The following is a 15,072-nucleotide window of genomic DNA, read 5'->3' on the forward strand; positions in this document are numbered from 1 at the left end:
CCATCAATTCCCCATAACCAGCCCTGACAGCACTTACGAGCAGAACACAGAATCCTGTGTGGCCTCCTCACTCACAGAGGGTAAGACGTTCAGTTATTTTCCCAGGAAAGATTTGATATTAAAGGAAGTTATTTATGAGTTCCCATTTTTCCTTTCAGCAGAGTGCTCCATATGATTTGCCAATCAACCTGGTGGCTCTGAAGTACTGCAGAATTAATGAACTCCAGTCTGCACTGTGGCTTCGGGGGCAATCAAAGCACGAGTCGGCAGATTCTGCTGGGAAAAGGGGCTCGCCACTCGGCTAGCAGACCGTGCCAGCCAGAGGGGAGCCCCGAGATGGCGAGAAAAGCAGCACTCCTATCAAAGCCTTATCAAATCTTCAAGGAAGGGAACCATCTGCCTCGAGCTTTCCACCGAAAATCGGCCAAATCGTCTTCTTCACAGAGAGGTCCCAGGAGCATAAAATGTGAAAGGCAAGAAAAAGGAGCCCCCCCCCACCCGACCCAGGAGAGGAATGCTGGGCAGCAAACACGGAAGGATGGCCAACTGGTCCTGACGTGAACTCTTAGAAGCGTGAACCATTGTGTGACAGTTGAGAGAGAAGGGGCCCAAATCAAATTTAATGAGAGCATCCTCTCGGCATTTCGGAATCCAAGGCCCCATTTCTAGGCAGTTCATCTTAATATCCAGCTCAAGATGAGGGTCCGAACTATTCGGCATTAACCAAAATCAATAGGCCCACCCACTCGGCTAATAAACGCTACTTGTTCAGACTAATAGCTTGATAACATTACCATCGATTGCGTCCAGCGGCACATAGCTTCACGCCGCATGCTCACATACATGTCAATAACTCCCAAACACCCTGTCTCACCTTGCTGCTGCTGCTGCAAAAGAGCTGGATCTAGTTCACCTTCACACCTTCCTCACACAGACGCCACTACATTCACCCATCTGCAGGTAACTTTAAGGACACCACTGCCCACAAGAAGCTGGTCTGGTAATGGTTAGGGAAGCGCACTTGTAATTGAACGATTGCTAGTTCGAATCCCCGACCAGCAAGGCACCACTGAGGTACCCCGAGTAAGGTACCGCCCCCAAGCGCTGAATTAGCTGCCCCCTTCTGAATCACGATGTCACATACGGGTTAAATGCAGAGGACACATTTCGTTGCTGTGCACTGTGTGCTGTGGTGTGTCAACAACGGCCACTGATCACCAAATTTACTTAAGTATTAAAGGCCAAAAAAATTAACCAAACAGAAGGGAAATAATTATTCTGCACGACCTTTAACATAGACTGGTTAAATTTAACAACTGATCTAGTGCTATGAGGAGAATTCCTGTACCGGTAGGAACCTGTAATGGGATTTCCTCAAACCATCATTAACTTCCTTTTCTAATATATGTTTATAGGCAGATAAAAGCCAGCCCATGTGCATCCACACACTGAGGCATTATTACAGTGAGTGCAGTGCGCTGCTGCTCCGAAACTCCACAGGCCCCTCCACCATCCCCCCCCCTTCTTTCTGTCTTTCCTGTCTTTCTCACATATGACCCATTTACCCAAAGTATCTAGTAAAGGAGTTAATTTTTTTTTCCAGCACCCCCTCTCCCCAACTTCCCTGCACCAGATTACAAATACAGACACTGCTCATTCTTTTGTTGTGAAATCCGGGAGGGAAAAAAAATTTGCTAATTAATATTGAGCCGCATGCCAACCCAAACAAGGGCCTCCTCTTGCTCTCTTAACACTCCCAGATCAAACACGCCCTGGATCACTTATGCAAAGTATAAATAATTATGAAGCATCAACCCTTGCAGCATAATCAGTTTTTTTTGTAGTGCGTTAACTAAAGCTGACACATTCACTGGGATCGATCAGAATTTTGTTTTTTTTTTATTATACCATTTTTATTTTATTATACATGTGATTATGACATCAGGCAATTAATGCACTTTCTGTGCCTTCTCCCTCCAACAATGTTAATCCCATTCAGGGGGCAGCCATGTACTGCCTGGGGCAGACTACCAGCCCTCACCGGGATGGATGGATGGATGGATGGATGGATGGATGGACGGATGGACGGACGGACGGACACACAGACTGTGTCCGAATTCAGGAGATGCATCCTTCAAAAGACACAGTCTAAGTAGCCTTTGTAGGTTGCGTCCTTTCAAAAGTTTGCGCAATAAATCTTGGGATCTGGACAAAATAACAACATTTCTAGGTTGCATTTGAAGGAGCCTTCGAAATGAGACGGCCTCGTCGCACAGCTATGACACGTGCAGTCTTTGAAGGAACCTTAGAAGGATGCAGACCTTGAATTCGGACACAGCCACACACTGGACAGACAGATGCTGCCTTGTTGAAGCTACCTAAGGAGGATGTTTACTACAAATAATTATACTCGGCCACATGGGAGGCTTGGACTACTTGGAGCCTTCAGAGGATTTCCACAAGACCCTCACTTCAGCTTTTTTGTACTTCTTGGGCGTCCTTTTCCTCTCAAGGACACTGACATTCAGAAAGGCCACACCTCCGTTGTCACAGAGGGGTTGAGGGGATGGGTGGGGAGGGGAGGGGGGGGGCAGGAAGCTGGATTACTTTCACCACGGAAGCCCGATAGCTTTGAAGAGCCCAAAATAGTCAGTGACAACTATGGCATAGATGCTGATAAGATGAAAGCATAACTAACAGAAGCCGTAATACCCAAACTAGCTGCGAGCGAGACTTATCACGCTCTCGGCCCAGTCAGAAACATCGCTGAACCAAGCTTAATTACAGATGGAGGGGGGACCGCAGTCACCAAATATGATAACGAGATGGTATATAAAGGTGAGCCGGGTCATGAGAACGTGCCTTTTACCACCTTGCCAAACTTTACCAATTAGTTTCTTTGACTGATAAATTACTCTGCGTCTGTGTTTCTGCTCAAGACGACGGCGACGAGGTTACGACAAGAATTCCCCACCAGAATGTGACCTTCTTTGTCCAACTCGGAGAGTTACAACTTGCCAGCAATTTGATCAGTTTCATGAGTAAACATGAAAAACAACCCAGCTTCCCGGTGGAAATGGAAGCTCCACGTCTGAACATGGTTTATAGAGGACAGCAGTGATACAGGAAGAGCTCAGTCTATGCTTATTAGGAGGCAATTTCTATGGCCCTAATTAGAGGGCGACACGTTCTACCATCTTTTTATAGACCCCACCCCCCCACACCGTAAATATGCCCCAAGGTCCAGGTCTCTGCTTGTGTGAAGGTATCATCTCCCTTTGTAATGGTATCCCATTTTGGCAATGGGCATTCCTCTCTGACCAAACACGGCAGTAGGTCAGGACTGGGACCTTCACGGATCCTCGGCTGGTAAGCGCTTAACCCTTTAGACACCAAAGTGCGGAGAGCAAGACCTCTCTGCAGACCTGCTACGGTGACTGCTTACTCTATTCTGCTTCACCAGCTTAAAGGGGCAGTCGGCATTCACTCAAAGTGCACTCTATTAGAAATGCATATCGCAATTGTTGTTTGCAGTTTAGTTTTAGGCAACACAATTCCAACCCTGCTGCCAGAAATCAATTAAAGATTCAAATGTGAGCAGCTGACCATGAGTTTGGGGCCACCTGAAAACTCAAGTATATATATAAAAAAAAAATAAACAAAACAGATATTTGATGACATTAACGAGAAATTGATGTGATGTGAATTTTCGCAGGTGTGAACTCCATCATTTAAAGGCACAGCAAACTTGAGAATTGAAGTGATGCTTCATTTACTTTCTGAAACACAAGCAGCGTTTTCCCACCCAAATGCGAGAGACAGCGAGTCCCTTTGAGGCCGGAGCATCCCAACGTGCCGCTTTCATCTCCCCCCCAGTGATAACAGGCCCTTTGTTTCAGGTGCTGGGTTGTCGTCAGCCCAGCAAGCTGAAGGGAAACGCTGACGAGTTTGCAATATTTACTAAATATGAATGCTTATCAATGCTAACAGTACAAGAAAATACGTGTAAAGATGAACGACTCTGATCTGCAGTCAACTGGTCTAACCTGCCCCCCCTCCCCCCCACTAGGGAGTCCGGTACAGCGGGCTGGAGGGAGGGGGCAGTTTCAGCCAAGGCGCCATAAATCTACGCCCTGCTCACTTCAAAGGGCCAGCGCTGGTCGTGACTTCGCTGTGACCGTGCGCACACACACAGGTTTGTAATTATATCTTTGTGGGGACTCTCCCTTGATTTCTATGGAGAAAACTCATCCCAACATGACCACCTTAACCCCTAACCCTACTCAGCCTTAACCTTAACCATAACCAAACAAAATACGAGACTTTTGACGTTTTTACTTTTTTGCACTGTCTGCACTGACAGATCTTTCTGGGGACCTGAAAATGGGGGAATAAAATGGGGTTTTATTACATTGTGGGGGACATATAAAGCTAATCCACATGCACGGGTGCGCACACACACACACACACACACACACACACACACACACACACACACACACACCATGTTCAGAGCGCTGCCTGCCTTACATGTTTGCCTTTGCAGCTCACTCTCTGGACACACCCATCGGAGAACATGAAACACTGTTCGGAGATGCGGGTGTGTGGGGCGGTGGCAGGCGGCCGGGGTGGGGTGGGGGTGGGGGGGGGGGTAGTTTTCATAACACAGCACAAAAGAGTAACTCTGCCTCCCAACAGCCTATATCAACTGACGGCTTTCTCGGCAACAAGGTAGCCTCCAGGGGGGGTGGGTGGCTGCTGGACCCTGTTTGCACGCTTAGTGGTTCTGTGGTCATTCTCAGCAAACACCTCCATTCAAGGTTGCCCACTGCTTCACTACTCAGCACCTGGACATAGTTTGGGTCGAGAAACTTGATGCATAAGCAGGATGCCACCTTCCTCCATATGGTTTCCTGGTTCAAACGGAGTACAGGCTCCCGACATTGAAGGGGGATGTGTAACTGGGGTAGAAAGGATCTCAGCGGGATCACAGTAGCCTTTGTACACATCCCACTTGGCCCATTAAAATACTCATACTGAATGATCATGTCCACAGGCACTGGACCACTACCTAAATCTTAGTCTATGGAGCAATGTGGAGGATCTGATAAACAGGTTTAATAAGCAGACCTTGCACTCAGCCACACCCAGATCAACCATTCATCTGCGTTCCCATTTGGAAAACGTGAGCCGCCTCCACTCCCTGCCCCCCCCCGACTCCCCCCAAAGAGCACAAATCTCCGATCATCCCAGACAACGAGTTTCTTCTCCTTCTCCTCCTCCGAGGAAGGACAATGGTGGACTCGGCCCCTCCCTGCTGGTTCCTGCCTGTCCACACCCATTCATAGTGAACATGAAGTGAGCCCAGAGTTTTCCCCCCCCACTGCCAGGTGTGCCTGCCCCAACCCCCCCAGCCGCCCACCAACTTGCCCAGGCCCAACCCACTTCAGTACCCCCCCCCTGATTAGCTCACACTGTCAGGTCACAGCTGGGCAGCAAACCCCCCTCTCCCCTTCGCACCACAGAAAAGGGAGCCTAAAATCCCAGCCCATCTCCCAAGGAGGGGGTCACTTCACGTAAGGAAAGCAGAGCCCTCGCCATGGACTGTGGGACGTGATTAACCTGCTGGCAGCAGAACCAGAAATGGACCCGGAAGGAGGTTCTGATGAACTCCCATCCAGAACAAGCAGGCGCGCACACACACACACACACACACACACACACACACACACACACACACACACACACACACACACACACACACACACACACAAAAAGCCGTCTGCGAAGTTCCCTCCTAAAACACACACCCAGTTCCTGCGTTTTCATTCCCTCCATCTTCTTTCTCTCTCACACACACACACACACTCTCTCACACACACAGCCATAAAGTTTATGTAGAGCGGGCTTTCTGCACTTCAAACACTGCGCAATCCAAAGACATTTTTAATTTGAACCGAGTTTGCGGGTTGAAGAGTTCACCCAGGAGAGGGGGGCCGCCTCGCGTTTGAAGACCATCGACCCATTTCCTAAAAAGTTTACCTCTGCTGTATGCCTCTGCACTCTCCCCTTCCTTTCATTTGCAGCCCTCCCTCCTTCGCTCCTTCTTTAGTCTTAAGCCCCCATGGGCCCTTTCTTCTTTCTATTTCGGTGGGGGCCCAAGCGGTGAAGTTTAATAATGGTCATTTTGCTTCTCATTCAGAGCAGCGTAATTCCGCTCGGCGACGGCTCACTTTGAGCCAAATGACAGAGAGCGCTTCCCAGTGCCCATGGCAACTAGCTCAGTGGGTTCCCAGCCCAAGAAGCCATGATTTCATATTCCGGGGGCTGTGCAGACAAAAACGTGGCTTGCCGAGGGTGTGGGGGGTGCCTGGCAGGCAAACCTCAGACGCCCCGCCAGGAAAATCCAGCAAGATAATATTGGCAAGTTGGGGCAAACATGAAAAGGGAATCCATGATAGAGGTTTCATGTTCTGAGCCTCTGATCCACCCCCCCCCCAACTTTCCCTCCTTCTCAGAATGGAGGGGGGTGTGTCCGTGATGGGGGGAGGGTTTCTTTTGTGAGCTCGTCCAATCAGATTATTCATAACCTCAGATACACAGCCCCGACTCAGAAGGTTCTCCAGCATAAGCCAAAGCAAAATTTAAGAAAAAAAAAATACTAGAAATCAAGCATAATAACAGAGCACCAATTCCCCAAATGCCAATTAAAAAACTATTACTCTGTCCAAACATCTCTGAAGATGCAGACCCTGACATTCTAAAGATAAAAAGCTCACAAAATCTGGAGGATTTGTAAAACGGAGAAAGAATTTCACATATAAACAAACAGATTAAGAGGGAAACCCTACCCTATCAAAGCATGATATTCCTGAAATTTTATAAAAGAAAAACATAGTTCTTCCGTGCCTGTGTTTTATTGAGCAGGTCAGACGAGGGATGATAGGTAATATTTCTCCCGTCGGGAAATCGTCAAAATCCAGTGACCTGGAGGCCTATTAAGAAAGCTAAGCGCTATCTGTCATTTAGACAATAACCGAACGATTTAAGTGACAGGAAGACCAGTATCCTCCCAACAAGGGAAGCCTGTAATTTGTAAAGTCTCCTACCATCCAATTAAAGAAGAGGAAGAGACCAATGACACACTCGTGCAGAGGGAGGTGCTGTAAATGACCAGACAGTCGATAATAACACCCATACCACCCCCTCCTTGGACTGTACTCTGACAATAACACCAGGGGGAATTGCACAATGAGTAACGATAACATCAAAACTACTTCATGCCGTTCGTTTTTCACCTATGACGACATCGCCGTCATTCCTCAGCCCTTGTACGCCATGATGCCGTACAGACTCTCGTCTGGACAGCGAGTGTCACGTACAAAACCGACGACTGCAGCAAGAAAGGGGGGAAAACTACAGAAACAAAGCGAAGAAAACCAACAAAGCTCACTAGTATCCTTTACCCAGCAGAATCAATAGCTATCACTTACTGTGGCTTCCGTGGATTAAGAAGATGATTAGGCTGGAAGCAGTAGACCACATAATTACTAGCGTCTCCAAGTCAAACCTGTTGACGTCTCCATGAATTGAGGCCGGTGTCAGTTTGTTTTGCATTTATGAGGTCACACTGAGGGACTCGCCGCTACTTCCCACACACCTTTGTATTTCAGAGTCACTTCTGTCATCTGTATTAACTACCAGACCTTTAAATGGTGCACGGACAACATATTATGTTATTACAATCAGGTTGTGGGAGTTTCAACTTAATAATTAATACGTTTTGCACGGATGCTCTCATCAGTTGCTAATCTGTACCTACATGTACCAACCTTCGGGGAACAGTGTCTGCTAAAAAGGTAAAATCAAATTTAATATAAACCTTACAGTCAGATACTGTTGCTATGCTCAGCAGATAAACATGACTGAAGACCTAAAGATTGATGATCATTTATGATACGGCTAGAATTTCCATGAAGGAGTGCGGCACAAGACAAATGCAATCAGACACACAAAGAGGCCCTTTGTTCAGATTCATTAGAACCTCATTCTTAATACCTCAAATATTACAGATTCATTTTGCTACAGGGTTCATATATTAGGGATTTTTAAGACAGCGTTTTATTGGATGTTGAACAATGTATGTACCTTAGCCTGTTCTAGTAACCAAAGAACTGTTTGAAATTTTGATGCTTAAAGCACAAAGTAAGTTAATAAGTTACTGAGGACAAAACTAATAGGAAGGGCAATAAGGATAGTGTAGTTCCAGGGAAAGCACATTAAGCTGTGCGTAACATCTCTGTTCATGTAGTAACAAAGCTGCCTGTTGATAAACAGTAAAAAGCTTCATTAGTTCAGCGACTGAAAAACTATTCAGGAACAATAAGTTACTGCTGCAAAGAGACGGTGTGACAAGCACCCAGAAAGCTGCACTCTGAGCATGACAACGGGAATCTCTTTACAGCCCTCCCTGCGGTTAGCGTAACCTTATACGGGGGCGGAGTCCGCGATCCCGCCGCCGGATGACATCAGGGTGGCGCCGTTCACCTTCGATGCAGATGGACAGGGAGACTGGGCTCATTCTCCATCCCGAACGGCACAGCACCGACCCAGAAGAGGGCTGTAGTGGTTTGGGCTCCGGCGTCATTAAGCTGAACTGATGCTCGGCAGTGACGTGCACCGGCTGCTACACGGGTACCTGACCCCCAGGAGGAGACGTGCGTGTGATTTATAATTAATACTGACTGATGAGAATTGGAGCTTCAGGCGTTCCCTTTGGGGGGGGAAGCACAGCCTGGCAAAAAGAGGAGAAGCAAAAATCTATGAAACTGCCCTCATTTTGCTTGTAATATCTCTGTGCCACAGACCTACTCTGCAACAGTCCTGGCAAGAAGGGGAAAAAAATATATACTGGCCACACCCACTTCTCAACAGCCCCACCCATTTCACAATGACCACACCCACTTTGACAGCCCCATCCCCCATTCCACCAAAACCAAACCAGCCCACACATTCCCCAGCTTGTCAAAGGCTGATGTAATTGGAAGACCCAACTTGTCACTGAGATGAAAGGCTGGAGGGGGGTGTGTGTGTGGGGGGGGGGAGGGGGGGGGCAGTGATGATGGTGGGGGTGTTGCCACCGCCCAAAGTGTCAGTCGGGCTGGCGTGACTCCCGAAAGAGAGAGAAAGCATCACGCTGGCAACACAACAAAGCGGACGGGGGCCCACTGGCCTGGGCTCCGGACATTTCCAAAAGGGCCATGAGGAGCTGTCCAGTGAGGCTGCCATGTGGCGGGTGTGTGTGTGTGTGTGTGTGTGTGTGTGTGTGTGTATTCACACTTCATCTATGCATTAGCAAGCATGAACACAGCAAACAGCATACAACTCTATGGGAAGCATATGGCATGGAGCACCAACAAGAATGACAAAGGGGAAAAAAAACAGCCCCCACACACACACACACACACACACACACACACACACGCCTCAACTACAGCCCTGCGGGCTACACAGGGAAGGAGTTCGTCCCTCAGTCACCCCAACAACGCCCCCCCCCACAAAATGGCAGTGGCCAGCATTTCACTGCATCTTGCCATGTCTCACCTTCATCCGTTCTCTGGCTGCACCCCCCCACCACTAGACGTCGGGAGACATAGAAGCAGCTTCACAAAGGGGCCCGAGTCCCTCCCACCCACCCCTCTGAGTAAATAAGACGGGCGTCACAAGCCTGTGTGTGGGTGTGTGGGGCGGCGAGGGGGGGGGGGGGGGGGGGGGGGGCGTAGCTGAAAGTTCAGGCAAGGGCCAGGATGGACAGAGACGCCGAGAATGACCGGCCCATCCCTATTCGGGCCACGGGGGCCAGACCGGGCCAGACCAGGCCGTCTGGCAGCAGCCTCCAGCTGTGCTGCTCCCCGCCGGAGCCGTCGGGGGTCCCACAATAGGCTCTCCTCCTAATCAGAACCGTGTCCATAGAGAGGGAGCTCTCCCATAATGCACCTGAAAAGCATGACCTCAGCGAATGCAAAACGCACCCCACGGTATTCCACCTTTCCTTACCTTTGGGTGCTTTCATGCTCGCCGTTTTACGCCATTTACAAGAAGGGATTCCAATTAAGCCCCACAGTTAAACAATGGGACTTATTAGCCCTTAACAGTCCACTACCTACCAACTCATTTACTCAGATGTTCTTACACTGCTGTCATTGTGCAATAAATGCATTCATTTTCTGACCATCACAATTAAATCAAATTTATAACTGTGGTTTCACATTTGCAAAAAGGAAATATTTGTGGTATTATTATTGTTACTTAAAAAATTATGTTGGGCGAAGGCCATAAAAACGGTTCCATTTGCAGTTCTCGGTTCCCCACACAATTCTTTAATCACAAAGAGCTGTCCTCTTTCTGTCACAATACACACAATAAATGAGATTACAGCTCCGGTATCATCGGGGGGGGGGGGGGGGGGGGGGAGACACAGAGTGCCTTAATAAAAAATGAGCCGATAACTTTGCGCAATTCTCACAACCTGACCATAAATCTGTATCCCGGCAACTGAGCTAGGAGCTGCCGTATCGCCTCTGGAGAGACGAGGCGAACGGGCCGAACACGCACACCTGCTCCACTGGCCGAGCTGAGCTGCTCCTTCTGGCCAGACGGTGCAGCTGACATTGCACGGGGTTGGATCTGTGATGGCCGGGATCCGTGTCTGTTAAGCAGGAAGGGGAGGGGCGGTAGCTAGCCCGCTCGCCTCGCCAGTTTGGCCCCAGGCCCGCGGTCCACCTGGCGGCGGTCGCGTACAGAGGAGGCGGCTCAGGCCTCCATAATTTCCCGCATAATTCACCATCTATGGCATTCTGCTGTCCTTTAACAAGGAAAACGATAAAAAGTGAGCTTGCGGTGTCTATCATAAGGATCGAGTTTATAAATAGTGCTGCCCCCTTCTGGCCAGCCTTTGGCATGACCCAGTTTGGTGTCCCGTGCCTGGATCCCCCCCCCCCCATAGCCATCACGTGCCATCAAGTAATTTCTCTACATCCTTTACAGTCGCATTTGTCTTGGGAGGAATGCCCAAATGCTTTTCAGCTTTCTAAACGTCACGATGAATAAAATCCATCCGGCTGCAGGTTAGCCTCATAGCTAACAAGACACACTGTGTTTATTACCAGGCACATCCCATTTACCCAACTACACCCTCACTTTCTGGTTAGACTCGGAACTTGAGTAAGAAAGGATAAAATAGTTCTAATAAAATTCTGAGGAGTTCTCAAATCCTTTCCCAGCGAATCACTCCGGATCACCATCTGGAGGTCCTATTGGGAAGATTCCTCTTTCAACTGCTGAGATTATAATCATAGGTGTTCAACAATATTTCAGTACCTCCTGCACGTTTGTCTGTTAGAATAAGAGTGCCTTACCTTTCCCAGAACCGTGAGACAACTGGGGTCCAGTTCTGGCTGTTCCAGTTTGACCACCCCTACCCAGCCGTATTCGTAGAGGTCCTCCTCGTCGTTGTTGTTACAGAGCCCTAACGGGTGCATCTGGAACAGACATGGGGGAGAGATTTTACTGAAGAGGTTCCCTCCCGCCAGACCTAGATTGTCTCTCCTAAAAGGTGAGAACAAAAGGGGTTCTTAGTCTGCATTATGTCAGTCAATTAATTGAAGAGCATTTCCAAAAGTCACTCAGTCAATTTTCTTTTGTTTTTGAGACGTTTCTGCCAATGTCAGGCTTCCTCGTCATGTTACAGTATTGGGAACCAAAACTCATTCATGTAAATCGATGAAAACATCTGTTAGATATCCAAAAGTCATTAAGTTCGCAGAGATGGCACTGGCTAACGAACTTATCCCGTCCATGAATTTTGGAAATTTGCTCTTCAACTGCAAATAACACAGCTCCACAAAGATAAAATCAGCACCTCGTTAAAGCACCGCCGTACTAATAAGCTCTACATGAAAACGGTTAGTCATGCTATGCATTACATGTAAATGATTTCTTACAATTAGAATAAAATTTTTCACATTTAGACTTTAGGGACACTGAGGTCTTGTTCCATTTCAGTGCAGGAACATCAACGCCTCTTAGAGCCTCTGATTGGACTGAAGCTCCGAACTTAAATAAATAAATAAAATTAGAGAAAGACTTTGAGGTTCGCTCTTCAAACACATACCAGTCATAGTCTATCAGAATATCTTAAGTGGCTCTTTATCCACTAGGCTGCTACATTACTCACAGATTCGGCACAAAGCGCGCAGAGAGCACAGAGGATGTCTGGAAAGAAGATTAGCAGTGAGGATTGCAGACAGCAAAAATGCTGACTCACTCTGGCTCAGAAGTAGGGCCACTATAATTAGAGATAAGAGTATACGTTAGCTTATTTTACTTAATTTGAATCTTTACTTTGCATGATCTGAAAGATGGCTGTGTAAATAAGACAAGAGGTCAGAAATTTAATCCAAGGGCGATTTATACTCCCCTTCGCAGGCATTTAACAGGAGTGGTTTAAAAGGTTAGTTTTAATTAGCCACCACGAGGATTAGGCTACATGCTTTGTTCATTTTGAGGACTTTTACAAAATGGGGAGGGGGGGGGGGTTTAAATGAATTGTTCTACTGCAATGTTCTCAATTATTCTACACCAAAACTGAAATCCACTGGCTCCGTGATGTCTCCAGTCTGCGCACAATGGCCGATCGGGACCCATGAAAACTCAAGCACACTGTCACAACAGAACATTACCGGCAGCATAATGCTCTAGCTATAAACGCCATGGTTTTAAAATCCAATGCTTTCTTTGTTTAATCAATTAGCAATATGCGACGTTGGCATTTCCAGTGTCCAGGCTGAAGGACCTCAGTGAGTGCAGAAAAAAGCCCCCAGTACATGTCATTTCAACCCTTTCAGCACACAATGCAGCACAACAGGCAGACTTATTATGCGTTAGATTTGCCATGGATGGCATTCCTTCATCATTCAACATGTGGTAGATAAAGAAGCAGGTAATTTTGCCCCAAATTGTCCAAACTGGATTAGAGCTTCTGAAAGAAGATTAATGGTTAAGGCTCGGCCTGCTTAGTCCAGTGCGGTCCCTTCCCACACTGAGGGGGGGGGTGATGTCTCCCTACTTGCATTAACTGTTGCTGAACTGACCTGCTTGCATTTATTGGATTAGCCCAGTGACCATACAGTCCCCATCCATCCGCCCCCCACAGATACCCCCCCCTTTTCCTCCCTTGCCCTATTCTGACCAGCTAAAACTGTTTTTAGGTGTGCAAGGGGATCAACCGAAATAAACAAATAGAAAATCCCCCAATTATCTTCTCAATCACAGACAACCTGGGATGGGGGGGGGGGGGGGGGGGCGCACAGAGTATCATGGGAAATTCTATAACTAAATCCAAATACATTGTAGTGATTTAATCTCATACAATGATTCTAAAATGGATGGAGGAGATTAAGAAAATGTATCGATGACCAGAGGACGTCTGCTGACCACAGATAGATCTGAAATGTTTTTCTGTGGGCACTGATCATTTTTTTTTAGTTTCCCTTAAATTCTCTTAAAAACTGATGATCATATTTACACTTAAATTTATTTATTTAGCGGCTGTTTAGTTCAAAGCCACTTGAAAACACAGATCAGGATCAGCTACCGTTCCTGGGGTTAAGGGCCTAGTTCAAAGGCCTGAGCCAGGCATGGGATTTGAACCCCTGGTTATGGGCACAGATACCTGGCCTGTTGTGCTATTGGGCAATCTGGACATAAGCAGTTCTTTCCATCTAGCAATTGCAGTAAGTCACACAGATTCGAGGCGTCTTTTAGACTAATAATAATTTATATTTATTGATGTCTTTATCCCTCCCTCAACTTGCTCATTGTATAGTAAGCTGTCTGCAAAGGGCTGCCACCCACAGTGGTGCCCAGTGGAGCTGGGGGTTAAGGGCCTTGCTGAAGGAACTGCAGACATGCTGAGGCTGGGTTTGATCTGGTGACCTGCTGATCACAGGCACAGAGGCTTAGCCCACTGCGCCACACGCTGCCCCCTGGCAGCCCTTATAGTGCCTTCAAGGTGATGTTGTCCGTACTGTTCTATAATTTTGAGTTGGCAAGACAGGAAATTGCTTCAGTGGGGTGTGGCAAACTTCAGCCAGTGACCTCCATGGAATAGTAGCATCTTCAACAGCACGATGACTTTTACTTCACTGGACAACATTTGCTTTATGCCGAAGAATTCGCAAATTGACGGCCTTTAACGCAAGCGTGGTGGAGTGCCCACGGGCTTCTGCCTTCGGGGAAAATGGGCAAACAGAGACAAAAAGTCATAGCTGACAATTCTCCGCAACGTTACCATTTCTGGGGTTTGAGAAGCAAACGAACAAACTTCTCTCACGTTAGAAAAATACAGTTATGGGCTTCGGTCATCATGGCTAACCAGGTATTTCGGTCCATTTAACTGTTAAAAGCAAAATATACTGAGGTTCACTGTTTTATTCTGAATGAAAGCATGATATTCCGCATGATATTACCTTGGACAGCATGACTCTGCCAGCACATCCCAGCATGCCGCCCCCTCCAAAACATTTAATTGGTTGATTGGGTTAATGTAAAAATTTACACCTGAGATGTAGTGTACATTTGTTCCTGTGATTTAGATAAAAAATTCAAAAGACTTTGCTACAGTCAAAGATTAGATTGAAATAGATCACGAAGAACTGGCCATTTTGTATTTGCTGTGGACAGACCATCATTTTTCTGAAGACGGGGCTACTTGGAGCCTTCTGTCATGCTGGAAAGCACCACCACACAACCCTGCTGCGCTCCTGTGTGCATTCTACAGCCTAATTATGGGTGTAGAAACCAAATGTTACAAAGGCAAACCAATTCTGCAAAAATCGGTTTTCCACACAAATCCACCAACCAGCCTTCTATTCAAAAGGTGAAGCACAGGAAGAACATAAGATTCATTCAGGAGTAGCAGAATTATCCCGATATTCCATGTTTCCTCATCTCTCTCACACCCACGCACGCACTGGCCACTTGAGGGTTCTGGTGGAATTGGCCTCCTGATGA

The 15,072-nt window shown here is 47.3% G+C and overlaps 1 protein-coding gene across 2 annotated transcripts in view; it reads right to left on the reverse strand.

Annotated features, from left to right (window-relative positions):
• Positions 1–15,072, reverse strand: part of znrf3 (zinc and ring finger 3) — a 57,943-nt gene that overhangs the window by 13,614 nt on the left and 29,257 nt on the right. For both annotated transcript variants that reach the window (XM_048988478.1, XM_048988469.1), the window contains exon 2: positions 11,418–11,540. In XM_048988478.1, the coding sequence (XP_048844435.1) occupies positions 11,418–11,540 (123 nt within the window). The remainder of the gene's footprint in view (positions 1–11,417; positions 11,541–15,072) is intronic.

Source organism: Brienomyrus brachyistius, chromosome 2 (assembly GCF_023856365.1).
Source record: "Brienomyrus brachyistius isolate T26 chromosome 2, BBRACH_0.4, whole genome shotgun sequence".
Lineage (NCBI taxonomy): Eukaryota > Metazoa > Chordata > Actinopteri > Osteoglossiformes > Mormyridae > Brienomyrus > Brienomyrus brachyistius.